The 27,673-nt window shown below is 42.4% G+C and overlaps 1 protein-coding gene across 4 annotated transcripts in view; it reads left to right on the top strand.

Annotated features, from left to right (window-relative positions):
• The first annotated feature begins 7,031 nt into the window (after positions 1-7,031).
• CNTNAP5 (contactin associated protein family member 5) overlaps positions 7,032-27,673 on the top strand; it is a 318,700-nt gene continuing 298,058 nt past the window's right edge. For all 4 annotated transcript variants that reach the window (XR_013929928.1, XM_080398712.1, XM_080398711.1 and 1 more), the window contains exon 1: positions 7,032-26,501. Coding sequence is in view for 2 of the 4 variants with exons in the window: in XM_080398711.1 (XP_080254837.1) it covers positions 26,426-26,501 (76 nt within the window). In the remaining 2 variants the exon portion in view is untranslated. The remainder of the gene's footprint in view (positions 26,502-27,673) is intronic.

Genomic DNA, 27,673 nt, shown 5'->3' with positions numbered 1-27,673 from the left:
GAGAGGTCATGCTACCTCAGTATCTAGCAAAGGGACAGTAAGAAACATTTAATAATGATTTGCAAAATGAGCATCTATTTAAATGCTGTGCTGATCAGTGACTTCTTTCAGTGAAGAGGATTCAGGATTGTAGTAATTCTCATATTAACAGTTTTAACTGTTCAGTTCAAACTTTTAAGTGTGACATAGTTGTCCCTCTTGTAAAGTCCTTTCCAGTCTGCCCTCCATATTGTATCTCTAACCAACTGAGGAGAGGACAACTCACTGTTCCCACTCTGTCTTGGTACCCATTTTACTCACTTGTTAAATTTTCAAGCAAGCACTTACAATTCTCCTGCCATTCTGTTCTGCTGTCTGGGAGACATTTCCCAGGGAACCCACTAAGCCACGTCATTGTCCTCTCTCAGTTCCTCTGTTAAAACATTTTTCAGATACCCACAAAAAATATTGACAACACGTAAATTGCCAGACCATGACTTATCCTACTGTCAAACATTTTATTGGATTCTGTTTTGCCATTCACCTGTTTTTTCTTATTTTATTTTTTCATGGAATTGGAATGAGTGCTTTTATTTGGTTCCATATTTTTATATTGTGTTCACAAAGTCCTGCCTCAAGTCTAAAATTTATGAAGACTATGATAATACCACATAATGATCAGGAGAGCATGAAATACTCCATACCATTTATTCTCCATGCATCTGGGATCTTGCCATGGCAATATCAGAACAGTGCATACATTTCACATACTGTTTGTATTTGATGTTCTAGTAGTTTTTTTGTAGAAGCTGGACTGTTCAGAAAGCATTTATGGCAGACTACTAAATTATTCACTGGTCTCTTGATCTAATTCAAATGAACATTTGCAAATTGCTTTCCTTCCCAATTCTAGATGTCAGAGAGGAAATAATAGGTGTATGCCGCTTCAATATTTGCTGTGCTACTTCTCTTAAAATACTGGAAGTGCAATGTATGTGCATTTTTAAGTGTACTCCAATTATCAACAGTTAAACAAGGAGTGTCTATAGTGTTAAAATACCAGCCTGATATGCAAAAATTAATTCCTGCAAACATTTTAGTTGCAGAGGTTTTTGATACAATTGAAGATTTTCCTGAAACATGAGAATTTGGGATTTTCCTGGTCTTGAGCCTGTATTACACAGTACAGCTTTGTGAAAAGGATGCCAATTAGACAGCTGGACCAGGACTGCTGAAGATGAAGCTTTGGAGCAGCCCAGAAGCATGTTCTTGCTAATTATTTCTTGTTCAATGCTTGTCTGGGATCTCTGCAAGTCTCATATGTAGTTTGGTATCATTGTTTTTCAATCAATAAAACCGTTTATATCAAAGAACCTCTCCATAGGCAGACTTTATGATCTTATTGAGACTGGAACGAGCAATGAAGACAACCTATCTTATTGATGATCTCTTGATCTCTGTCATAATTACAAAAGAATAGTAATGAACTAGGAAGCTGCTTTACAAGGTAACATCAGCTTCTGTTGTTTGGATTCCTATTTTGTTTTGGTTTTTATCTTTTCTATATACTTTGGGAAATAAAAAGAAAATATGATATATGAAAGATCTATTCAAAGGGTGAATGGAGTTTCAGTGGAATACCTGAGAACATGAATAAATATAAGCTCATAACTAGTCCTGTTGAGTCATATTCCTGAAGTTATCATGTGGTTAAGTACACGCTCTTAAACTGGGGGTCAAAGAGAAGTTTGTAAGGCAGTCAAGCAGCTGAGGTACTAGACTAGGACTCCAAAGTTCATCATCCAGTTTTTCCTGTGAACAGAGACTGTTACTGCAACTCTGTTCTTGCTTGTTCCATCCTGATCCTATTCCTATTGAAGACAAATTGCCATTTCTGTAGATGAATCCATTGTGAGCTGAATCAGGCCCATTTTAACCATATGCTTCAGTTCCCTGCAGGTAAACTTCAAAGCAGTGATGTTCTCTTTTTAGCTGTGAAGGATGGGTGCAAGAGCTGACAAAGACATATTCAGTTAAACCTTTTATAGGAGACTTGTGACCCCTTACATTTCAAAATTCTCATTCCTGCATCTATTCTTCTGTTGCATGAGTCAGTAGGCATGTAAATAAATAAACAGATACATAAACCTCTGAAGTTCTAAATAAAATGTAAATTGATAGATTAAATGAAGAACAAACTTCAGACATTAATCACAGAGAGATTAGTGAGTGATGTGCAGTTTCTAATTATAAAATGGAGGAATTATTTTACTAAAAACCCTAAAGACTGAAGAGTTATTAGCGTCCCTCTACTTTAATGCTGAACTTTAGCTGTGTGGTATATACCAGAAAGCTATGCTTTATCAGTCGAGACACACTCTGATTTCCTAATGAACAGCTTGCCACATTGGTTAATTGATTTGCTGATCCAATAACCTGGGGCAGATCAGAATTGTCTTGGCCACATCATGCTTTCAAACTCAAGACCAAATCACATACAGGTTATGTCTTGACTCCATCCGTTTTGACAGCTAGTGAGATAACAGGTATGTTCCTCCAGCATCCTGTTGCTGGTGCCACAGATTGAATGGGACAGTTTCGCTATGCCTGATAGGCAAAGATTTAATGGAGGGTATCTTTAGACCAAGAAATAACCTGGCACAGCCAAATTAAGAGTGTGGTCTGTCATCTGTGGGATATCAGGAATCACATCCAGTTCACATACTTCTTGCAACTTCCAGGCTGTTTTCCCTTGTTAAAGCATATCAGCATCTACTGATCCCTGCAGGTTTTGTATTCAGTGACATCAGACAGACAGCTCAGACACAGCAAGAGCCTTAAGCACAGCGCCACTGTCGCTGGTGACTGCCTTCTCCATCTGAAAGGAATAAATTCACTTCCTGTGCTATAATGCTCCTGACAAACTGTGTTCAGAAATATGGCCATCTTGTGGCCGCAACAGAGATACGCTGCTATTATCGCAGATGCTGCCTTTCTAAGTCCAGTAACATTTAAAAATTTCTCATTAGGAGCATGTACCTGGCACGAGGATGTGGTTCAGCAGAGTTACTCCCCATAACTTGTTTTAAAACAAAGTTTATCACTGGATTCTGCTGGGACATAGAGGCCCAGATCCTTGCTTGATATACATCAGTGTAGCACTCTTTAAATCAATAGAGCTACATCAATAAACACCAGCTGTGGGAGCCATTTGCCTTACACCAGGACGAGAACTGCTCTGAACTGCTGCATTTTTTCTGCACATAAGCAAAATGAAACAAGGGAGATCATAGAAGTTTTTCAAGACTTCAGAAATCCAAATTCCTTTACTAATGTTTAGTTATCCTAAAGTTATTTTAAAGTGATATTTCCCCATAGACTTTCCTGTAGAGGAGCATGAGCAGAACTGATAGAGAAAAGGAGAAATGTGCAAAAATCATAGCCAGTAGTCCCTACTCTGCTGGTTTTCTCTTTTACCAGAACATGCCCAAAGTGCTCTGAAGGTGATAAAATATGGGGAATTGTTTACTTTTGAGGAGTAGCAAATATGACTAGGACTCGGGCCTTGGCCCTGGATGCAAAGTCACAAGTAGGTCAGGGAAGGTCACTAGGGAATGATCGTTTACTGCTTCTCAAAACACAAAATTTGGCGGAATGCAATTACATCTTCAAGTTAGTGCTGGGTTGACCCTGGTTGGGTGCCGGGTGCCACCGCAGCCGCTCTGCCTGTCCCCTCAGCTGGGCCGGGGAGGGAAAATGCAGCGAAAGGTTCCTGGGCCGGGATTAGGGCAGGGGGTCGCTCACCAGTGACCGTCACGGGCAAAGCAGGCTCGGCCGGGGGAAACTAGTTTAACTTACTACCAGTCACATCAGTGGAGGGTAATAAATAAAACCGAATCTTAAAATCACCTTCCCCCACCTCTCCCTTCTTCCTGGGCTTTTGGGGGGGATCTGCTCCCCCGGTGCCCTCCATGGGCTGAGGGGACAGCCCGCCTCGCCGGGGGCTTCGCTGTGGCTGCCGGGGCATCTGCTCGGGCACATGGAGCCCCTCCTGCCCTCCCTCTGCCCTGGCCTGGGTCTCTGCTGAGTTGTCTTTCTCACATATTCTCACTCCTCTCTCAAAAAAAGAGATTTTTTTCTCCCCCCTTCTTAACTATCCCAGAGGTGCTGCCACTGTCACTGATGGGCTTGGCCTTGCCCAGCGGCAGGTCTGTCTTGGAGCCAGCTGTCATGGGCTCCATCGCACATGGGAGAAGCTTCTAGCAACATTTCACAGAAGCTGCCCCTGTAGCCCCCACTACCAAAACCTTTCCATGCAACTCCAGTACTTTCCAAACAAAGCAGATCATTCAGTATTTTGCAGGACATGTTTGCATAGCTTGGGCTGTAGAAGGCTGTGCATCCCACAAAATGATTTTGACAAATACATGAATAAAAAGCTACACAAAAGCTGTCAGACACCAAGACATCTCTGACTCAGAAAGTTTCTAAGCTGCAGATTACGTGAAATCTGGGAAGATGTAGTGAGAAAACATTATTATTTTCTTGATTGTACCCTTTGTCTTTTGTTACATGCTTTCTCAAGTTACTAGCCCTCCTTGGACAGTGGATGCTGAGCTAAATGAACCACAGTCTGACTGGCTGTGTCTATCCTGATGTTCATGGTGTTTATGCTGATATCACATCATTGATTCAGTACTTCACATATTTGAAGGCTTACAGGATTTACCTCTTTGACAGTGCATTAACACCTAAAGCAATGTGTCTGGAGAATGTTCTGCAGCTTGTGAACATGGGCATACTCAAATCTCTCACAAGGGCTAATCTGTAAAAGGTAACAAAGACTCTCCTTCCTTCTAAAAATAGTTTTAAAAAAATTGCTGCACTTGAGGTGACAATAATGGTGTAGCTCAATAGTCAGAAAGAATCTGAATCCTCAGCACCATAAAAAGGAGTCATTTCATAAAATAACTCAGATTAAGAACAGAAGTGAGCCATAAAAATAAAGCATTAATATTTCATGAGTGAGGGACACTGGTAACAAGTACTAAATGTAGGAAAGTCAGGAAATATAAATAATAATTTCTACATCAATATTTAATCAGCAAATTTATATTTAGTTGTTGTTTCTTCCCATTATTTTTATTATTTGGGCTCGGTTCTGTTGATGGAGTATCTATCTGATCAAACATTGCTGCGGTAGTGTGGTACTGATAGGTAATCTCATAATGAACAGTGGCTTGAAGGGCAAATGGGGTTAATTTTCACTTAGTACAATGGTTTTTAAGGTGAAAGCAAGAAGGCCGTATTTGCAGTACTGACAGTTGTTAAAAGGCCACATATTTCAGTCTCTTACTGTGGCTCATTTTGCATAAGAAACCAACAGCAAACATAAAATAGTTGTGGGTTGTTTTGTTTGGAGTTTTTTTGCCTTTTGCTACTGTGATACCACAGCTATTTGCCTTCTTGTTTGTGTGCATCACAGTTTTTAATGGTTTTGTGCTGGCAACATTATCAGGAGGAATTTTGAAGCATGTTTTGAAAATAGAGAAGGTCAAAGAGTAAACATTTCCAAAAGTATTGTGGTAATTAGGGAACCTAACTTCCTTCAGCCTTTAATTAAGACCTTAATTTTATCCTTAGAGTTTTGCCAAGATTAAATAAGAATTTGTGGTCGAGCGGATACTCAAACCAGAATATCTGAACTCATCTGTGTCTCATGGACTTGTGCTAAGTCTTTGGGCCCTTTAAAGAATCAGGATTTCCATTACTGGAAACATCAAATATTCATTCTTGGCCAAAAACTCTTTTAACTTAGATTGTGTTTCAAACTTAACTTTTTAGTAGTTTCATTCCCTCCATTTACCCCTTCCGCTCCAGAGCTATAAACAAACATGACCACGTCAAGTCGTGCATGCTTTGCACTAACAATGTGAGTACTAACACATGGTTGGCATTTCAGCTTTACAATGCCACAGCTGACTTGTGATTTTACAGGTGTAATTACCCTACCCTACTGATAGTCTGTGGGATTTGCAGAGACCTTCAAATGAAGTGGCAGGCCTGGATATGAGGGATGTCATGGAGGAATCCACAGAGTCACTTCTGGGTGCATTTTGATGAAGCAACAGGTTAAGAAACCCCCAAGGTGTATTTATTTTTGTTAGCTGGTGACTTTGAATTGAAGTGAAGGAATTGGCTTATTTATCTCTGAATTTCCAAGCATTTGAAATATGGTTCTTCTTTCCTAGTAAGAAACAGAGGAGCAGATGGTCTTTGGAATGGGACCCTACAAGTGATGTTTTTCTTACCAAGATCTTTTAATGTTAGGCATTGGTGGAAGGAAAATGAAATGTAGTCAAGCCAAGCGACTGTATTTTTCACCTAATTCATAAACCTCTCCCATCCACAGTCATTCCTTATCCTGAATTCAGGTTTGCATGATATTGGTAACCAGACTGACTGCTGATATTCACAGAATGATGATGGTGATCATAAAATGAAAGAAATTACACATTTTTTGAAGAAGGGAAATGTATAAGAAAATAAGTGTGCTAGAATAAAAATTACACCAAAAAAAAACCCTTTTTCTTTGCCTTCCTTGATGTCTCTGTTATATGCTGGTTTCAAAAGTGGCGAGTTGCCTGAAATGCAAACCCAAGCAAACACTAATTTTGCTGACTACAGCCATGTGTATTCTAGTAAATTATGGACTGTGCAACTAACAGCTGCTTCTACAGTTCCCAAATTGTGTTTATTTTTTAAACTTTAAAGCCCCTAGCTTTTTTTCTCCCCCAATTTTCTTTTCTTCTGCCTTTGCAGAATAGCAAAGAGAGAAAAAATGTTCCAGAGAAATTTGACAAGAGCTAGCAAAAGGGAAAGGCAGAGAAATAAATAAAGGCAGGCAGAAAGATAGCTGACAGCTCACTGCTCCTGTAGGGAAACTTCACTTTTTATTAGGAAATGTGTTCATGTACTTTATGGTGACTTGAGCTGAATTCTGAATGAGTATCTTGACGGGGGGGGGGGGGGGGGGGGGGGGGGAGAAGAGATATGCACTACAAGATACTCTGTTATTTAGCTATGAATGACCCCAAAATATTCTCAAGCATTTTTCATGAGTGTTTCACAGGGAGAGAGGCAACAGTTAAGAGTCTTGGGTGTTTCTAGTTGGGAATATTAACACTGTAACATAGGCCTGCTGTAGTGAGGAGTATTAATGACGCATTACACGTTCCAACTTTAGGTCAGTTGGTGAAAAAGTATTACAAAATCACTGCTTAGTCAACTTTGCCATTTGATTAAAAATTAAATTCCTAGGTAAAGCAAGCAGGGAAAAATTAAAGGTGTCTTTAACCAACAGGTCCATATTCAGATATATACTCCCCAGGCGTTATATTCCTCTGGTCTGAACAGCTGCCTGCCCCAGCCAAGCACAGGGTTGTGCTGTCACTTATATTGAAGAGGAGAGCAGGGACTGCTGTGAAACACTTTATATAAATCAAGCTCAGACTGTCAGGGGGGTGTCCTTTCCTGGCTTCAACATAAAAAAGCCTTAAAAAAAAAAAAAAAAAAAAAAAAAGACAACCAGACAGTGAGCCAAGGAATAGCTTGCTGCTTTCTGACAAAGGCAGCATTAATTCTTTTATTACTCTGTTGTACATGCTGCTCTCTTCTCAAGTGGCTTTATCTTATCAGAATATGCACTATAAGGTACTGAGAAAACTGTAGTACTGATGTACCAGAGAACCAGAGTGCTTAAAAATCAGAGCTGAAGGGGAACAATAAAAAATATGAAGTTTGCACTATAATTCTTAAGACCCTGATCAACCTGCTGCAAGCTGCCTGCATTGACTACTACCAAAGACTGCACAGGCACAAAACTTCCCTCCTTACATGAGAGAGAGCTCAGGTTTAGGTTTCCTGACCAGAACGGTTCTCCCTGATTACCTGAATCCTCATGAAAAATGTTGCAAGAAGGCACAAAGCCAGCCAGAGACTGGCCAGTGATCATGGAGCCTGTGGCCCCTGCCTCTTCCCACCTCCCTTCCCCACATGTGGCTGAATGTTGTCTGCAGACAGCTTCTCCAAGCACATCTGGGAGCTGACTGCTCCGTGGAGGGTGCTCAAGAGGGCAGAGGAGCAGAAGCTGCTCATGGTGGAGACCAGGTGTTCAGGCTGCCCAGCCTTGGGGGTGAAACAGATGCTGTCACCATTCCACAGCACTCCTACGCCTTTGGGCTGGTGAGACTCCCAGAGAGCAGCAACAGCGAGCAGGCCCAGCCTTCAACAAGTCAAAAAGCCACAACTGTTGCTCGTGAAAGGGGAGTAGAAGGGAAGTGGGAAATGAGTCCTCAAAACTGGTTCTCATCCACATCTATGCAGCATTAGTTAGCAACAGACACTAAAGACAGCCCCAGCCAGCTGCCTGAATAATAGGATAGTAGGAGCATCACAGACAATTACAATGTCCACAGCAGACAGGCAGTGCTAATGCAGGAGCTTTAGTGCTCTTAGTCACCCTAGGTAAATCTGCATCTGCATTAGAAAGCACAGATCCCCAGCAGTAATTGCAGACATAATGGCAGCCCCATCAAACCACAGCGAGGTCAGCCTAGCTCAATGTGATGTCTATGGCAGTGGGCAATGTGAAAGGTATAAGGAAGGAGCAAGCATGAAGTAGTATAATCTGTATAGTGCTGCCTGCAGGTAGGTGATAATGCAAACCAAACAACAGGAACAGGAGATGAGTCCTAAAAATGAGAGAAAAAGGACTGCATAACAATGTAGGAAGATTATAACCACCCTGCAAATATCAGAAACCATTCACGTCAAATTATGGGGGATGGCAAAGAAGATAATGGCAGTTAACTCAACAACTATCTGATAAATGATTTGTAATAGCATGTTATTAGATGTCCCTGACACACTGTGAATTATATACGGATAAAGGAGGCTGTTCCAAATGTTTAATTGTGCAATTTACATTTTGTTTTTACAATAGCTATGAACAAAAAATGCAACAAAAACTCAAATAATCAGCACAAAAAGGAGAAGATAACCTATTTTTCCACTGGATTTGTAATATTAAACTAGTCTCCTGGCTTTTAAACCAGTATTTCCATCCATTTAAAATGACCTTTGAAAAATCTGTTAAAACTGGTTGTAGAACCATAACAGTATTTTCCCACTTCTAGAACAACTTTCAGCAAAGGAACAGAAAATCCTTCAAAATTATTTGCATCTCCTGTCTACTACCTGTCTCTGTGCAGCAGGAAAGTAATCTTTAGATGTGCTGTACAAATGGTTAAACTTCTAATGAGAAAAGCTTTAAGACTGGCCTGAAACAAGGGAGAGAAATTTCTCCAGTGCTGAATACCTGCAGTCATATCAGTTGGAAGTGAAATAAGAAGTGCTTGGGTTTTTTGAAAATTGTGCCTGCCAGGAGTTAAGAGCAGAAGCTAGAGTATACTACTCTGACCTTTGGGTTTTCCCTTGCTGCTGACTCCTCCCTTGAAGAAAAGTACCATAGGGCCCATGACTTTAAACATGATTAGCTGGTGCCATCCTCTTTTTTTCCAGATGCTGGCTGCACTCACACTTCGGTATCTGCAGTAGATCTTAATAGGCTTTTATTGACTTGTCAGAGCATTTCCCATCAAAAAATGCTGTGCTGCTTACTTCACACTGACTTGAAAAGAATGTTCTAAAATTTTATAAAATTAGTTCAAGAGAAAGAAAATTGTTTTGAAACAGCAAACTTTTCTGTATGAGAACATCCTCAAAAGAGTTTGTATTAATATCATCAATTTAAAACTTTCCAATTTCTGTGTGTTGATATAAAAACCTGCACTTTTTAACTTTCCTTTTTCTTGCAAATGGAAAGCAATATAAATCATGATCTGTTCTGCAGGAAGAGAATTCTAGTTGAGTTATTTTTTAGAACAACTCCTGTGTGCAGTTTAAACAGAAACCTAGAACAGCAATAACTGTTTAGGATTCTAACTGCAAAAGAGACAGACCTAACATTATTGCTTAGCTAGCAACCACCAGGACACCTCTGTGTTCACAGTAAAGGTGGGCTTGTGTCTTGCTCTCTAAGACTCATGCCTTTTGTGCAATTATTCAAAGTGTTTTGTTTCTTAGGATTGTTGTTGTTGTTATTTTATAAAGATTTATTTGATAATAAAGCCTCTTAATTTTCTGGGAAGAAGCAGCTTCTCTAGAAGTGTTTAGGTTTTAAATAAGAGGAAACAGAAGGGTGCTCTGAAGAAAAAAGTCTAGGTAAGAGCTGGTGTAAGCAGGGCTGCATCAGCGCTTGCCATCTTCCGTGATGAGAAAGCCTGCACCTAAGCATATAGATACACACAAGCACACACACAGAGCTATTATTGAGGCTAGCAAGAGATGTGATTCTTAGTGGAAGTCAATGGAGGACAAAAAGTGCTTGTGAAGCAGCTCTTCGCTTTTTTATGCTTGGTCAAAATCAGAGCATCAAAAGCATTTGCACATGCTGTTTTAAGGATTTGGTTTTCCCTCCTCTTCTGCTAGTACATTTTTTTGTTTCTGTGAAAAATATCACAGCTTCCTACTCTGACTGCCATCAATTTTGTGTATTGAATCCCATCATTTGATGGTGAATGAACTGGTCCTTCCATTACCTACTTCACCAAAATAACAGCACAGGCTTTCAGAGGACCAAAAGACACCAGGATCTCTGTTTCCCACTCTGCCCTGCAAACAGGTGAATGCTGGTGATGAGCTGTGATCTACTGTAAGGAAACTAATGGGTATATACATTTAAGCCAGAAAATATAATCTTCTGAGACCATTTGCATAATGAAAGGCATAGATTTTTGTGAAGTGGCTCTTACGACAAACTGATAACTTCTGGTGTCATTGAACTACTTTCTGTTAGAAAGGCACCAAACCCCAAGTACAGTTCTCTAGGCAGGTTGCTCCATTGACTTATTCTAAAGTAGATTGAAATCTTTTCTTTTTCTGAGAAATGTTTTTGTTTTACAGTTGTAATAAAGGAGCTCGCAGGAAGGCATGAATTGGCCTTGCTTTATGGCTCTGTGCAAGTCTTGAAAGATGTCCATCTAGACTCATTAAGAAGCTTAAATGGACAGAAATGAATATGAGTTGTTCAGTTCTATTTTGTTACAGAAGTGCTTTTGAAGTTTCAAAAGTTGTGTTACAAGTCTTATGAGGAGTGTCTGAGGGAACTGGCGTTGTTTCGACTGGAGAAAAGGAGGCTTAGGGGAGACCTTATTGCTCTCTACAGGTCCCTGAAAGGAGGCTGCAGTGAGGTGGGTGTCAGTCTCTTTTTTCCCAAGTAACAAGCAGTAAGACAATAGGAAATGGCCTCAAGTTGCACCAGGGAGGTTTAGATTGGATATTAGGAAAAATTTCTTCACCAAAAGGGTTTCCAAGCATTGGAATAGGCTGCCAGGGAAGCAGTTGAGTCACGCTCCCTGGAGGTATTTAAAAGGTGTGTAGATGTGGCACTTAGGGACATGGTTTAGTGGTGGACTTGGCAACACTAGGTTAACAGCTGGAGATCTTTTCCAACCTGAATGATTCTATGATTCTAAAAAAATAAAAGCAGGGTTTCCTCAGCATTTTTCCTTGATAAGAGTAGGTTACTGAAAAAGGCTCTCTTCTTCCCCATTAAATGTCTATTATTTTCGTCAGATTTTGCTTTATGGATTTTTTTTTTCAATCAAACTTATTTTAACAGTGTGACAAATGTCAGCATGACACGGAGATGGAGATTTGAAATAATTAAAGCTCCATACACAAAATGCTTGATCAAGATGAGATTTGGTACATAAAACACTAACTCCTTTCCTCTAGCCTTCTCCGTGCTAACTGAACTCCCTCCCAGGCCTATCAATTTCAAATGGTGTAGGTGTAACTCATGGATGCATGCCAAACCTGGAGTCAATTTTCTGGGAATTAAATACAGTTTATATATACCCAGGGCACAGAGTTTGAAATTCATTAGTTAGATCTTATGCCAAAAATGATGAAAGAGAAAATAAGGTGGGGAAGGAGGCATAGCAGAATATACTTAGTTGCCTTGAAGTCTACACTAGCTTTTGGACCGCTGAAGTTACATCGAGGCTGAAAGAGTGAGGAAAGTTCAAGACATGTTTGGCTTTGGGTGCTGTGCCAATGCAGAGCTGGGTGTTTGCTGCTGGACTGAGTGCTCCAATATCCTGTTCTATCCAGATCAGATGAAGGAGAGCTTTGGGAGGCACTGAGTATCCTTGGACTCCTTTCTACCAAGAGCTTGTCTTGATTCCATCCCTGAGGAATGATGAGGTCAGAGAGAGGCAGGAGACTTCTCACCCTAACAGCCAGGCTTGGAAAGATGGTGAAGTAACCTCCACAGCTGCTCTCCACTCACTAGCCATGAAATCCTGTAAAAAAGTTTTTGCTTTGGTTGTGTTAGGCTACCTTGTGCTATCTGCACTCTAACACAGAGGGGGGTCTGCCTTTGCATCTTCAAAGCACTGTGCAAGCATTACTACATAATTAAGTTTTACAAAAGTCTTATGAGAGTGATGGATTGCATATGAATTGTTCCCTATGAATCATAAAAAAAGAGGAGGCTATAAAGAACTAATGTCTTGTGCCTATTGATCTTCTGGTGTGAAACCTTTATTATCAGCATAGTATCTGTATCACTGCATTGCCGAAAAGCTCCAGCCAAGATCTGTGTCTTGTTGTGCCAAGCACAGTCTAGTGTAGTAGATTTTGTCAGCTTCTCCCAGAAGAGCTTTTAGCTTACAAAGAAAAGAGGAGTGAGGAGAGAATCAGAGATAGAAAGCAAAGAAGTTAGTATGTTCCTAAGTAACATAGCTGGCTACCCGGAGGGCTGTGGGCTTTATAACAGACTATGAGCCTCTTCCACTGCTAACTTATTGTTGCTAATAAAATATAACAAAGACATCAACAGCAACCCCAGCTTGTACCGTGAAGAGATTTGACTTTTCCTCTAATATTAACATGATACCCTGAGATATATCCTGCATTTTTTAAGCAGTAGTAGAATTAAGTTGTGTATCATCCTTGAAAACAGGAAAAGACAATAAAGTGTGAAAATGCATTTTAAATATTAAAAAGCAAAATATTTTTAAAATACAGGAAAAGATGAGGGGAAAAAAGACTTTGGGGTGTTTGTTGTTTTTTGGGTTTTTTTCTTCAGATTGCAATAATTGTTTTATGCAAGATCATGTAAATCTAATTTCAATGGCTAACAGACTATTATTGTAATCTTTAATAATCCCTAAGAGCATCCCTGCTCAAGCTCCATTTAGTGTTTTTGGTTTTACATTACTGGTTCATCCTACGTACTATCAGAGCACATATCATGCCTGCAATTTCAAGCCTTATTAAAATAATCATTTTTATCCAGAACAGAGAGCTGTTACTTACCACTGGAAATACATTATTAGCTCATCCTAACTACATCGCTCATTCCTCCCTAGTAGAATTTGGATGCCTGTCAACATTTCATTATTACCTCTAACATTTTGAGACTCTCTATAATTATAGAGAATTTTGTTCATGATTTGTTTTTAAGAAATAATAGGTAGAAAATTCTGTCTTGTCTTTTCCGTATGGGATATGAAGTCCATAAAGGGAGGGGAAAGTATATGCCAGAAAAAGGAGGTATAATTCACATTCTAATTTACCCAGCAGAAACATCTTTTTTGTGTGTGTGAGACAGAAATATGGGTGAGTTCATCACGTTAACCAGCTTAATTCAGTGGAATTACAATGAGTCTCTTTGAAAGAGGTCCTGTGAAAATCCTTTTGCTCCTGCAGTAATAAACAAATGTATGCCAGTGCCAACTTAATGAACACAAGAGACATTACTCTGAAAGGGACTACAACTTATTCAGGAAAAACGTGTAAAATAAAAAGGTGTGTGTGGGAGCCAGTAGAACAGTAGAAGATTATGCAGAAGATCCACAGTGGTGAGCAAGTATTTCTCAAACTGAGGATTAAGATAACGGAAGTTATAAAGAAGGATGTGGCAGTCCAGCCTGACCTCTATGATGGCTGAGTTTACCAGGGCTTTCTGATAAGGCTGCTCTTAATGGTTTATTTTGTTTTATTTCTCTTTTACTTTTTTTTCTGGTTTTCTCTTTTAATATTATGCATGAGTTCACATTTTCACTCGATATTTGTGTTAGGAAAGTATTGCTCTGTTGTATGGGTTTGTTTCTCATTTGCTACAGTTTGTGCCTCCATTTCATTTCTGCACAAGTGTGACTCCTATGACTTCCTGAAAAGCTCCCAAAGGAAGCTTAAGATGGCAAGATAAGGAGAGAGATGCTGTGTTGTTTAGTCACATCCATTTAATATACAGATGCAGTAGGGCATGTGCGGCAGGCTAATGTATACCACAGCAGTATGAGGCATCTGCATGGAGAACACGACCTGTGCAAGCCTTCATACCCTTCTGGAGAGGTAGTAACTGGTCAAACAGGAAACTCTGCACTGTTTAAAATAACACAATACGCCCATACTTAGGCAGCTGAGTCCCACCCAAAGAGCCTTTATGAGATGGAAAAAAACACTTCATCAAATACAAAAGAGCGATAGCAAATGCACACAGCAAATAGCAAATACATTTCAACATATATACAGATGAAATATGAAAGCACTAGGCCAGATGAATCTAATCTGTGGTTGCTTCACTGTCATAAAACAGCCATAGATCAAGAAGACGAGGTTGTAGGGAAATCTTGTACAGAAAAGTTTGAGCATTTTAGCCATTGGCTTTAGCCCTGCAGCTTTCTATCAGCAATATTTCCTCCATGCAGCGAGATACATAGCCTGCCCTCCATTTTTTAAATCAAGGGCAGACAGTGACAGGTGAAGATAGTTTGTAAAGGTAGTAATAACAAAAAAACATGTAAAACAATGAAAAAGAGTGAGTAGGAAAATTACCCATAGTGGGATAGATGTGTTTCTCCCAAACTGGAGAACAGGAAGCAAAACTACAGAGAGCAGAGCTCTCTAAGCCTGGACGAACACTAATGGAAGAGTCAGAAAGCAGAGATAGAAACAATGAGGAAAGTACAACAGACTTTCAGGGAGGAAAGAAGCAATTAGAGGGAACAGCAGTTTCAATCAGAAAAAAAGCAAAAAGCCCACAAAACCAAACCACATTGTTGATGATTTTAGGAAACATATGAGAGGCCAAGAGATCATGAGGAAGGGTGTCATTTGATGGCACATGACCTGACTGGTCCATGAAGCAATTGAGAAGAAAAAGGGTGATAGAGTGGTGAGAAGAAAGTGAAAGAGAAAGAAGGCGGTGGAAAGGATTCATTCAGGAAAGAAATGGTGTAACGCAAGAGAGTTTTTCAGCCATTTTCTGTCTAGACAAAGGGACAGCAATAACTTGCAGCATGACACAACACTTCCCTGGGATGCAATTTCTGTGACTGCATACCTAAACAATTACAATCTCAGTCGTGATTTCTTTACAAGTGGGAAAATAGCATGGAAGGGAGGCTTTTTACTGCTCTGGGCTTCCTGTGCACCTCAGAAAAAAGCACCATACTGACATCAGCAAAGTAACATTCAAAGTATATAATAAACATGACTATAACCTACCACTGAGACTGCTGCCTACCTTACCACCTACACGAATAACACGCGTGCCACTTGAAATGAAATTCCCCTGATAATTGCAGCTTCTCTTCCAACAGACAAAGAATATATCTGTTTGCTGATTACAAGACTTTTAAAAATTCTCAACAAAGACTTTGTTTGTTTTAAATATTTGCACAGTGGGGTCTCTAAGGACCAAAAATACTCTCTCCCCCCTGAAAAAAGAACTAGCCCAGCATGACACAGTGACAGAAATGACAGAACAGCAAAGCATCATGTCAGGGAGATGGAAGAGTTCAAAAGGAAAAACATAAAGGTACCTCCAGCTTTATCCAAGCCTATTTTTTTTCTTTGAAAATTTAAATTACTCAACAGTATAAGATTTCTTCTTGAATGTCTGCAGAGGTGTTTGAGGTTTTTTTTCCTTCCCCTTCTTGACAGCACCTCCTGCTGACATTAGACTGACAGTCATTACACCTTCCTAGTAATGTCAATTAAAAACTTATCAGATATATTTTCATATTGTATAGCTCATCTGGACTTGAATGGAGAAATCTGCAGCCAGCAGAAAGCTCAAGGGCTTCACAATGATTATGCAATCTCCTATTCTATTAAAATAACTGTTTATCTTCAGAAAAGGATACAATAGAGAAGGAAAGCATATAATTTAGTCATTCAGCAGACAAAAAGTCAAATAGTAAAGAGGGTTTGAGGCCAGATGCCAATCTTTCTTACATTCAGGGTATTCTGGAATTGGGGGATGTTTGTTGCCTATCATACTAGTGTGAGAAAATTGGGCCCCATACTTGGGTGAGAAAACATCTCACTAAAAAAGCCATCAAAAAAAAAGCCACTAAAATCAAATCAATGGTTTTTAATGTATTCTGTGGGGTTTAGTTCAGGCTCTTTCAGACCCCTTTGGCATGCAGTGTATCCATTGTTCAAAACTTTACTGAGGATGTTGATGATGCCTTCTCACCCTAAGACTCTTGATATCAAAAAGACAAATTCTAAGTGTCTTTCTCACCTCTGCTTTGTGGTTTATGCTTTATGATTTGATATCACAGATACAGATTATGGAGAGTAATAAAGATGGGATCTCTAAGAAAAACAGGGCTAGGAATCATGTTTTGATTTCAAATGTTGGTGTCCCTATGGAATTAGATATATATAGAGATGTGTGCATACAGCACTATCCTCCTAACAGGATTATTCCCAGTAAATAGCCTATCGTCTACACTTTAAGAAGAGCTTATGGAATTAAAGAAAAAAAAAAAAAAAAAGGAAAAACAACTGTGAAGATTAGAGCAGAATTAAAAAAAAATCTATTTGCTTCATGTCCTCTTCATCTGATGTTATCTTCTTTTGTATCAGTGTGAGACAAGCTAATTCAAAATCCCCAGAGCTAAACACTCCTGATTTCTCCAGGTAGCTTAAAATTATATCAGACCTTCAGAATTTGACTTCTACATCTTGTGCTGGCACTATATGGCATCCAGCTGATGTAAGTCAGCATTAAAATTAGGTGGAGCTATGTACAGTTCCGTCAGGGGATGCTCTAACCCAGAAAGTTTAAGAAGTAGTTTTCAAAATAGCAGCTCCCAAGGGTAACATGGTATATTCAGCAGGTTTGTGAATTGTATAATTCTCAGAGAAGAGCTTCTCTGGAAATCTTAGGCACCAGAAGCATAAACTAGAGTCATGGCATATCACCTAACAAGCACAACATCACAGATTTCCTGACTTCATTCAATCGCTGCTGAGGTGATAAAAAAGGGAAGGGATATACCTAGGTAGAGCCAGGTATCTGATCTATTTGCTGGTTGAGCACCCCTTTTTCTCCTGACACAGACAATAATTTAATTCTTAAGAAACACATTTTCTAATTCAGGACCAAAATTATTGTTAAACGGTCCATTCTTTATTTAAAAAGATTCAAAATCTTCAAAGCTGAAACCATGATGTTGCTAAAATCGCTGACATGAATTGGTATCAGTTTTTGCAAGATACCTCAATAATGCAATCATCTCAAGTGAATATGTGTCAGCAGACAACTACCCACTTAACAAAATGGATATATCAGTAATGTTAATCCACAGAATGCAGCTCCAGTAACATGTTTTTGTGATAAAGGAATTAACCCTTCATCCTTCTAAGCTCTTTGTGACTTAATTCCTTTTTTTTTTTATTGTGACTTTTATGCACTGGTATGGTTGCAGACTTCTGTAATTGTCTCTGTAATGCTTGACCCCTGGTAATACTGTGCATACTTCTACAAACTTCATGGTGGGATCAGGACTACAGCACATATACGTATGGACGGGGAAGAAGGCAGCTGTTTCTCAAAGGCTTATGGTCTAAATGGACACAGAAGTAGATACAAAAAGAAGGGAAGTGGAAGATAATGATTATAGCTGGCTGTAGTCACTGCCTAGCCTTTGTCAAGGAGAACCTGATGGACAGAACAGATCATGTTCATCCGTGATACAGCTTCACTAGTTTTGCAATGTTAGGGATATTAATACTGGGAAATGATTTCACTTGTATCACTTACACATTCATATATCCTTGTCTGACAGCCTTTCAAAGCTTTATTAATCAATGTTTCATGCAAACAGTTAAAAGCAGGGAAGCTGGAATTATGTGATCATTGTCATAAAGTGAACAGTATATTGCATCTTGTTTATCCATCTGTTATAATTGCACTATGGGAATTGAGTTGCTTATAATAAATGTAATGACATTAAGTGGTACTAACACATGTAGAGGGTACGTGTCAATACATACTGCTAATTTCCACATTTGCTTCTTCATATTAGGCAATGCTAAAGGTTTCTACAGGGCACATCTGAGTGCCTTTGGCGTTCCTGTCACTGCTGAGATTCTTTGCTGCCTGGATCTGCCTGCAATGAGCATCTTAACCCCTAAGATGGAGAAAAAAAGTCAAGTAAGGTGTTTATGCTGTACTGTGCTGTCTATTTGGATAAGATCTGAGTTGTATGCTGTTGTCCCAGATGACTATCATCCTCTTGAGTTGTTGCATTTCTGAAACTGATTTGCAAATTGAAGGAGAAATAATAGAGGACAAAGATTCCAATGCAGAAAGCAAAGACAACTTGGCCTAGCCTCCTGGCTCTGTCATACAAGTTTGCGGCTTTTTTTTTTTTTTTTTTTTTTCCTATCTTTTGACCCTGGATACATGTCTGCAGCCTTTGAAGGTGAGCCTGAATCCAGTCTCAGGCTTAAACTCACCTCATGTTCAAACTGTGTGGATAACAGGTTAAGGTCTGGGGTTTTGGTGAGCTACAAGGTGTAGTTTGCTGCACTTCACCCCTCCTTCTTCAACTCTGCACACAGCCAGGAAGGGCTCCCTTCATGGGAGCTCAATGAAATTTCTGTTGGTACTGTTTCACATTGTCTGCTTGAACCTCAACTGATTCAACACACATCTCAGAAGAGAAAAGAAAGTTTGACTAGCTGTGATTTTCCCCCCTTGATGATAACCTAGAGGGACTTGTTTGCTCTAGTTTAAATCCTGGGCATAAAAATTCTCAACGGTGAGTTTGATCTTTTCCTTACCCTGGAACTCACATCATCCAAGTATAGATAATTATCCTTAGAACAAACAAAAAACAGCCCCTGAGAGTCAGAAAAAAAAGTGCATCAAGTAGGATTTTTTTTTTACTTAGTTTTGATAGTAGTTGCTCAAAATCACTAATGATTTTATATTCTTTTTAACAAATGCAAAATACATTGATTGCAAAAGAACCCCTGAATATCCACCCCTCTCCATAGCTACGTTATGTTAATATTCTCATGTTGTCAGCAAATCTTTACCGAGTAGGAGGGATACATTAACTCCAGTGCAATCTGCAATCCAGACTGGCAGAAAGCAGAGGCTTTCTACACCTCAAGCTGGCTCAAGTCAGAAGTAAGAGAAGTGTGCCTGACTCAGGCCTACACATTATGGTATAATCAGCTATCCCTCACGGAGTTAAAATCACTTTGCTTTGAAAAGACAGTGGTAGGTCTACATGGAATTGTTTCATTTTGATGCAAATGCATTCACTTCCTAGAGGAAATAAACATTTTTAGTCGGTAAGTATGAAATAAATGGATCTCCTAGTGAGGGGTGAGTTTACCTTGTTTGATTTCCTGTTTATACATAATTCTGTGTTTATATCTGTCTGCATATACATATGTACACATATGTGTGTGTGCATATACATATGTATACATATCTCTATGTATACAACGTGACATGTATGGGTATTTTTATAGTTTAGTCCAGACTAACTTCCAGCCCAGCCCTCAGCAAGTACTTTGTCCAGAAGCATCTCAACAACACTGTGATTAAGGAAGCCCTGTTAATGCCATTTTCTGTTCCATGTCCTTCAATGCCTGCATCAAAATATATGACAGTATCAGCCTTAGAAAGGCAGGGTTTTGTACAAGCATGCGCTCCAGACTCAGCCTCCTGTGCCTACACTGAGAAGTAGCACAGGAGTGCTCAGGAGCTGCTCATTCCTGCAAGGATTAAACCTAGAAACCCTGATGGCTTCTGAGAGAAGGTATATTCATTTCTTCCTCTTTTTCAGAGGTATCTAAATTACAGTCTTGCCTTCCATTGTTCTCATTTGGCTGCTTCTGTATGATAGTTGCAGCAAAGTTAAAAATGACCTAATAATTGCATTAGTTTCCATGCAACTTTCCTCTTTTAACTCTGCTCCGACCTCTATCCATAACAGAGATTAGCAAAGGACAGGCAGAAAAGCAAAAAGAAGGCCTCAATATAGGCTGTCATTCCAAGACCAGCTGTTGCTAATAATAATTTTCTGAGTGCTAGCACTGGATGAGCCATTTGTCACAAATGATTTATTTGATGAAATTAGCTCTCTTTTTCACTCCTTGCAAAATTTCTTTGCAAAATGATGAAGACATTTGAAGTTGTTTGTTATGTATATAGGCCCAGGTGATTATTTCTCTCCTCAAGCATGAGACTATGGATTAGTGTTACACTGAGATGCAAGTGTTCAATAGAGACTAATGATTTTGGATGCCTCTCCTTTTAACTGTCCTGTTTGGACAGATCATGGCACTGATATTCAGCAGGTAAAGGCCGAAATCATTCTGAAAAATTGCCCCTTAAGGGTTACATTGCTTGTTCATGCAAAATCACTAATTGCTTCTGAAAATCTATCCCAGTGTCTATTCATTATATGTCTTTACTCACGTCAGTGACATGGCAGACCTTGTAATTCCATGACTGAATGACTGAATCTGCAAAATGGAGACTTGATACACACTAATGAATGACAAATAAAGCTGCTTTCTTTACCTATTGGAATAGGCATTCACACAGATAACACTGTCTCTCTTCAGATTTTGTTGTCTGAATTGGAATGTCTATTGAATAGAGATTTTTGCTAAAATGCTTCCCTACGTTCTGTCATTTTTCTTTTTGCTTCTCTAGTTTGCCTTGAAGTTTCTAAGTACTGTAGGGCAGACTCTGGGCTTTGACCTCAGCTGGGACTCATAGTTCTTATTACAGTATGTTCCCATTAGTTAGTCAGCTGTTCTCCAAGGATTACATCCATCCTGTGACACCTAACTGTTCAGGGACCTTTTAGGGGTTTCTTCATTCTAATTTGTGTGACTTCAAAACAGGGAGGAGGGGAACTGCATTGTTTAGTTTGTGTATCTTTACATCCCTCTTTAGGGATGTTTGAAGTTGATAAGACCACAGGAATGGCTTTTGCATTTATGCCAACACCTCATGAAGTCCATCCTCTTATGGGACACCGGTAGTCAGCTGCTTCTGGGACAATAAATATGCCAGGATGACACTGCATTTTAGTAAAAATACTGTATCACTCGGGGACAACTGTGGTTGGCCCAGCTGGAGCTGACCACTGTGTTTGCTGGGGAACCAGCACAGAGAGCAGAACATGGACAGCGCCCTCTGTCACACCTGTGACTGTCCTGATCTGCAGCATTCAATGAATTACACCAGGGAGGAGTGTGTCCCATATAAGGCCCATTGAAGTCCCTAGGTAATTTGTAGCTATAGCCATTTGTACTGTTGCTTACTTGGGTTATTGATCTTTTGATCTATTAACTCTGGTAGCTGTATCTGGCCATGATTGACACAAGCATGTCCTTTCATAGCAGCAGACAGCGGTAAAATATTATAGGGAAAGGCAGGGGGGAGGAAGAGGTGATTTTAGTTCTTTGTCTTCCAATAATCACTGCACAGCTTAACATCTGATTTCTTTTACCCTAATCTCAGCGTGCATCTCAAAAATGCTACTGGCCATCAGATTATCCCAGCAGATCATTAAATTTTCTTATCCTTTAGACTTACGTATGCCGTGGAACTATCCAAGGATAATGAGCAGCCTGCTGTTAACACTCACCTGGTTGGGGTTGATGTGTTTTATGAAAGCTCCCCATATATTCTCTTCAATGAATGAGTCCTTTCTTTTCATAGAGGGGAACTCTAAGGGAAAAATAAAAATAATTTTAAAAACTTTTTTTGACATGACCTTTAGTTTTGGGGTTTTTTTATGAGAAACATGATCTTCTTCAGATAAATTTCTAGTTATCAACAGGAAATAGCAATATGTGATCCAAAAGCCCTGTACAATAAAGTTTGTGGTAGTATATGCTCTTCAAAATTCATATACATAAAGCTATTCTGCTCCCCTGAAAGCTGTATGGTTAGGGTCAAACACAAATCTTCCAGCTGTACTTACCCAAACAGCTGGATTGATTGAATTCCTGGGCTAAACTGTTATTGCTTCTAGTGGCAAACTCAACACAGGCTATAGCAGTACAAATGCTGTTTACTGACTCTAGGAAAGACAAGTTTATCTGATTACAGATAAACTTACCTCCTCAGATAAACATTTAAATAAAAAAGCTTTCTCCTTCAAAAATGTGTACCCATATTTCCCTGGTGGCAGACAGCTTTTCCTGCTCTTCGTTATTCGTTCATGTGCTTCTGTTGCTCTCCTATTTGCACTCTTATCCCATTCCTGAAAATGTTTCCTTCTGCTCAAATAACAAAGCTCCAAACTGGTAGAACAACTTGGGTAGGACACTGGGGCTGAAAACTTAAATGCTGAATTTCAGCGAGTTGTTGCTTGCACTGTAAAGCCAGTAAGACTGTGATAGGAACAGCTACTGGTCTAACTCTGCTCATCTTCCTCTCCCCATCATGCAGGTCTGTACTGCTTGTGTCCTGAGCAGTATTAATATGGGCTCTCAGCTGCCATTGGGGAGGAGTATAACTGAATGCCCATGTTAGGCTTTCTCACCTAGAACTAATGCCCCTTCTATACAGTCCCAGATGACATAAACATGATCTATGTTGCCTCTGAAATGATAAAGGTGCTCATACAATCACCATGACTACAGAGTCTGAACATGTGCCAGACATGAGGATATTTGTCCTCCTGCTATCTGTATGAGATGAGACAGTATGTGTTTCCCTTGTTTAACCAACAGGGAGTGAACGTCAAGTAACTGGCAAAAGGCTATAAAGGAAATGTGTCAAAGAAGGGGCAGGAATTGAAAGGAAAGACCTCGGGGTCTTCACTGTAAAGGTCAGCTTTGCTTTCATCAAGGAGGAGAAAACATGTGCCACAGTGAAGGGGAGAGTTAGAAAGAAGTTATCACTGAGTTAGAAAGGAGTAATCACTACATGCGTAACAAAGCCTTCAGTCATTGCCGAGGCTTGCAATGCCTTCAGTGGCAACCATCACAGTCATTTTGAATAAAGTCCAGACACACTAAAACTAAATCAAGAACTGAATTTTCCCCAAACCCAGGGTACTCAGATCTGCGGCTGAGAACAAGCCACACTTTTTGCCTGAACAGCTTTAATAGTGATTAATAAATTTACTCTAATAAAAATCTTGCTGGCAAAAAGCCCTTAAACATGACATTATTTACATAATTTCCTGCAATGAACAGCTGTGTAGCCCTCCACTCCGGTCATAACTTCTCAGTTGTAGTGCTCCTGCACCCAAACATTCACAAATCTTAAGGCACCTGCCTGGCATTTATGATACAATGGAGCTTATGGCAGTTGTGTGTTTCACAAATGTGATTTGAAAACCAGCAGTGTAACTGGGGTCCAGATCTTGCAGTCAGATCCATATTGGTGACCGCTGGGATGCATTGCAGGACTGGGTTCATATTTACTATAGCTTTTAATTAGTCTACATAGCTCATTTCCACATCTGCTTTCCTATAAACATGACACTAATTAGTTCAGTGAGTCACTTAAAAAGTGTACCAGTGTGCCAGATAATTTAAAGAGACAGTGAAAATATTTGAAATACAGTCCATTTAATTTTAATTAGTTTTTAAAAGGAAAGCATGAAAAAACCCCCACCCCATATCTAATCTCCTCCTGAACTCCCCTGCTAATTTCAGAATACGTAGTTGCAAAGTTGTGATCACGCAAAGACTTGTGTGTCTCCCCAGCAAATCCAGTCTGTATTTAAGCTTACTGATACATTCTGCAGCTTAGCTTTACTCAAGCGCTAGTTCTGGAAGCACTGCTAGCACTTCTAAAGCTTGGTTACTCACCTGAAAAAGTCAAGTTTAATAACATAGTTTTCTTAATACTCTAGCCTCCTGGCCTAATGCAGCAAAGCAATACAATTCTTAGTTTCTGGGCCAGAGTCTCATATATGATTGGTATGGAGAAGATGAGATGTTTCTGACTAGGACCAGAAATCATGAAGGTGAGACCCTCTCTTTCCCCATCCACCGAGGGAAATGAGCAGAGCTCACTACCTTCAGAAATGGGCCTGCCCAGAGAAGATGGTTCCTGTGCCCTTACACAAACATCTCCTTGGTGGTTAGTTGAACACCTCCTTCAAGGTCTTGGGAAGGGAAGGCAGACACCTCCTGTAGATGCGTTCGCCTTGAATGGTCTCCCACCCTAGTTTCCAAAATCTCATTGGGCTCAGACATAAATGAAGCATAGAGCAACTGGGTCAGATCTTTGCATGAGCAAAGATGAAACCTTGGTGTGTGCAGATGTATTTAAAGCCAAAAATGAAAGACTTCGAGAGCTCATTAGGCTTTTACGTTCCTCCTGAGTCTTGGTTTTGTCTGACTAAATCCTTTCTTGACTCTGACTGAAAGTCTCAGTGCTAGGCAGCTATCCTTCCTGTTTAACCTTGTGTCACTTGTGTCACTTGTAACAACAGAAGGTGAAATAATTAGGTCATTTTTTAAAAGTGGACTTCTGCTTTCCTAGCCGAGTACTCCTTTAAAGCTAAGATGTCCCCCTGACACTTCTCTTTGATATAGTACCTAATAGCTAAGCATGATGTCTTTCCTCCACCCTGCTTACTTTTTAATATAAGGCTTACAGCATGCCAGCAATTTAAAACTCCACTCTCCATTGGCAAGTCAGGATGGCTTTGGTGAACAGTCTATTACTTCTGATTATTCCTCACCATTGTGAGGGATTACAGCTGAGGACCAGTGACTTTCCCCCTACAAAGACTTTAATGGTCCAAACACACTCTCCTTGCAGATTACAGCGGAATCACTAATGCAATTTAGACCTGACTTTGATGCAGCACTCTATTGATGTGGGGTGACGCCGCAGCAAAGCAACAAGGTTAGATCTCAGCAGTGATTAAACTAGAGTTCCTGAAAGGGCGTTTGCCTCCCGTGTGTGCAGGCGTGCGGGGAGGCGGCTGGGCGCGGCGCAAGGTGCCGGCGCAGAGCCCGCGCCTGCCCGCCCGCAGACCGCCAGGGAAGGCTGGATGGTCTTTAAACTGCTTCCCTGTATCCCTTCTCTGGAAGGTAACCCCGGCCTGTTCCGCTGCTGAGCAGTCGGGTCATCAAATCAACCGGTCGGTCATGAGATCCTGTTTTGCGAAGCATCGCCCCGCCGGCGCGGAGGGCGGTGCAGCCCTTGGGCGCAGGTCTGGTCCGGTGCGCAGCGCCGGGGGCCGCCGTCTTCTTGGGGCGGGGGGGGCACTAACGAGAGCTCGCCGGGACCCCCGGGGCCACCGCCGCTCGCCTGCCAGGAGGGCTCGGCAGGGAGGCTCCGGGCCAGCCGCCAGGGAGCGGATCCAGCATCAGCCCCGTCCGAGGCTCCATCGCCGCTCCCTGGGGGTGAGGCCGGGCCCCGAGCGGCGGGGCTGGGGCTCGGCGGGATGTGCCAGCGCTGTATATGCCGGGGTATAAATGTATCTTTTATGTATGTGTGTGTAACGTATGTACTTATAAGCAAACAAACAACTGAGCTGGGGGCTCTTTAAAACGTTCCAGCCACAGCGGTCCCCAAAGGAGCGGGAAAGGAAGGAAAAAGAAAAAGAAAAAAAAGGAAGATTTAAATATTTTTTTTCCTCCAGGCATCTGATGTACTCCGTGACTCTGATGCTTATCAACAAGGCGTGAAGATTGCAATAAGGATCCTCCCTGGCAGGCGAGGAGGAGTGACTTGCGGGGGGCTGGGCGGGGGCGGGGTGCCGCGCGGCTGTCGCCTATAAGGAGGCGCCCAGCGCTCGGCCGCCGCTTCCCGCCGCAGCGCGCGAGGGGCTTCTCGCGGCGCCGGAGCGGGCTGGGCTGGGCTGGGGCGCGCCGCCGGCCCCGGGAGCGGCTCCTCCGGGGGCGGGGAGGGAGGTTCCCCCCGCCGGCCCCGGCTCCCCTTCCCCCGGAGCGCCTGGATGCTGGATGGAGTAAATGAGCGGAGGAAGAGGGAGCGCGCAGAGGCTGAGAGAGGGACCGGGGGAGACGGGCGGGCGGCTGGCTTCCCCCTCCGGGGCCGAACATGGATTCCCGAGCCCTCGGGGGCGTCACTCTGCTGCTCTTCAGTTTTTGGCACCTGGGATTAACCGCAACAAATTGTGAGTAGCGGGAGCGCAAGGAGTTGCCGGGGGCGGGGGGAGAGGAAGACGTGGGGAAAAAACTCCCCGAGGCGGGAGGCTGAGGCAGCGTGACCTCTGAGAAAGTTAGCCCGGCCCCGGCTGGCTGATGGCGCCTAGAAATGCCAAGTTGGGGCCCGATGGCGGGGTTGCGCGGCACCGTCCTGCCGGCGTGGACGGGAACGGGAGCCGCCGGAGCCCGCAACAGCCGCTCGCGGGTTTTCCCTCGCGGTTTTCTGCCCCTCCGCTGGCCGCAGTTTTTGCGGCCGGTGTCGCTGCCGCTCGCCCGGCCTCAGCTGCGCGCCGCCGGCTGAGACGGGCCGGGGCCGGGCGCCCCCGCCTGCCGCGCTGGAGGGGCCGCGCCTGTCCGCAGGAGTCCGGGGGTGCCGGGGTTTGGGGGCGCAGCCCCGCTCCGGCTTGGCGGAGCGGCGCTGGTGGCGCCGCGGATCTTCCCCGGCCCGGCGGGCGCCGTCGGTTCCCACGGGTGCGGCTGGGTCCCGGGGCGTGCTCGCCGTCCCCGCTGCCCCTGCAGCATCCCGGGTGGGAAGCCGCCGCTTGCTCCCCCGTCCTGGGGAGATCCCCGAGCAAGTTTCCCAGGTATCGCCGCCGGCCCTACGGGCCGTGCCAGCCAGCTCCGTCCCCGCAGGCTGGAGCCTCCCTCTCTGTTGGGCTTTGCAGTGCCGCGGCGGGCGGGAACCGGCGGCGGCTCTACGGGCGCTTCGGCGAGCGCGGTGCAGCCGGGGACCTTCGGCGCTGGTGGGTCCGGGAGCCCGGAGATGCTCCGCGTCCTGCCCCCGCACGGAGGCGAGGCGGGGCGGGGACGGGGCGGCCGATCCCGCGGGGAGCGGGGCCCCGCGGTGCGCAGCCTCCCCCGCGGACGCGGCCCGTCGGCGGAGCTGGGGCGGCGGCGCCGCGGGAGCGCAGCGGGCGCTAGAGGGCGCTGTTGCCCCGCCGGCGGCGCGGGGCCGCGGCTCCGTCCTGCCGCCGGCGGCCCGGCCCGGTGCGGGATGCGGGTGCGGGATGCGCGGTGCTGGGTGCCGCCCGCCTCATCGCTCCCCATCCAGCTGCTGCGCTGCAGGCTGTGACCTTTTTTCTTCCCCTTACTCCCCCTCCCTCCCTTTTTTTTTTTTAATTCCCAGTCAATTAAATTACGG

Source organism: Falco punctatus (genome assembly GCF_963210335.1).
Source record: "Falco punctatus genome assembly, chromosome: 8".
Classification (NCBI taxonomy): domain Eukaryota; kingdom Metazoa; phylum Chordata; class Aves; order Falconiformes; family Falconidae; genus Falco; species Falco punctatus.
This window is presented reverse-complemented; position numbering and strand designations above follow the sequence as displayed.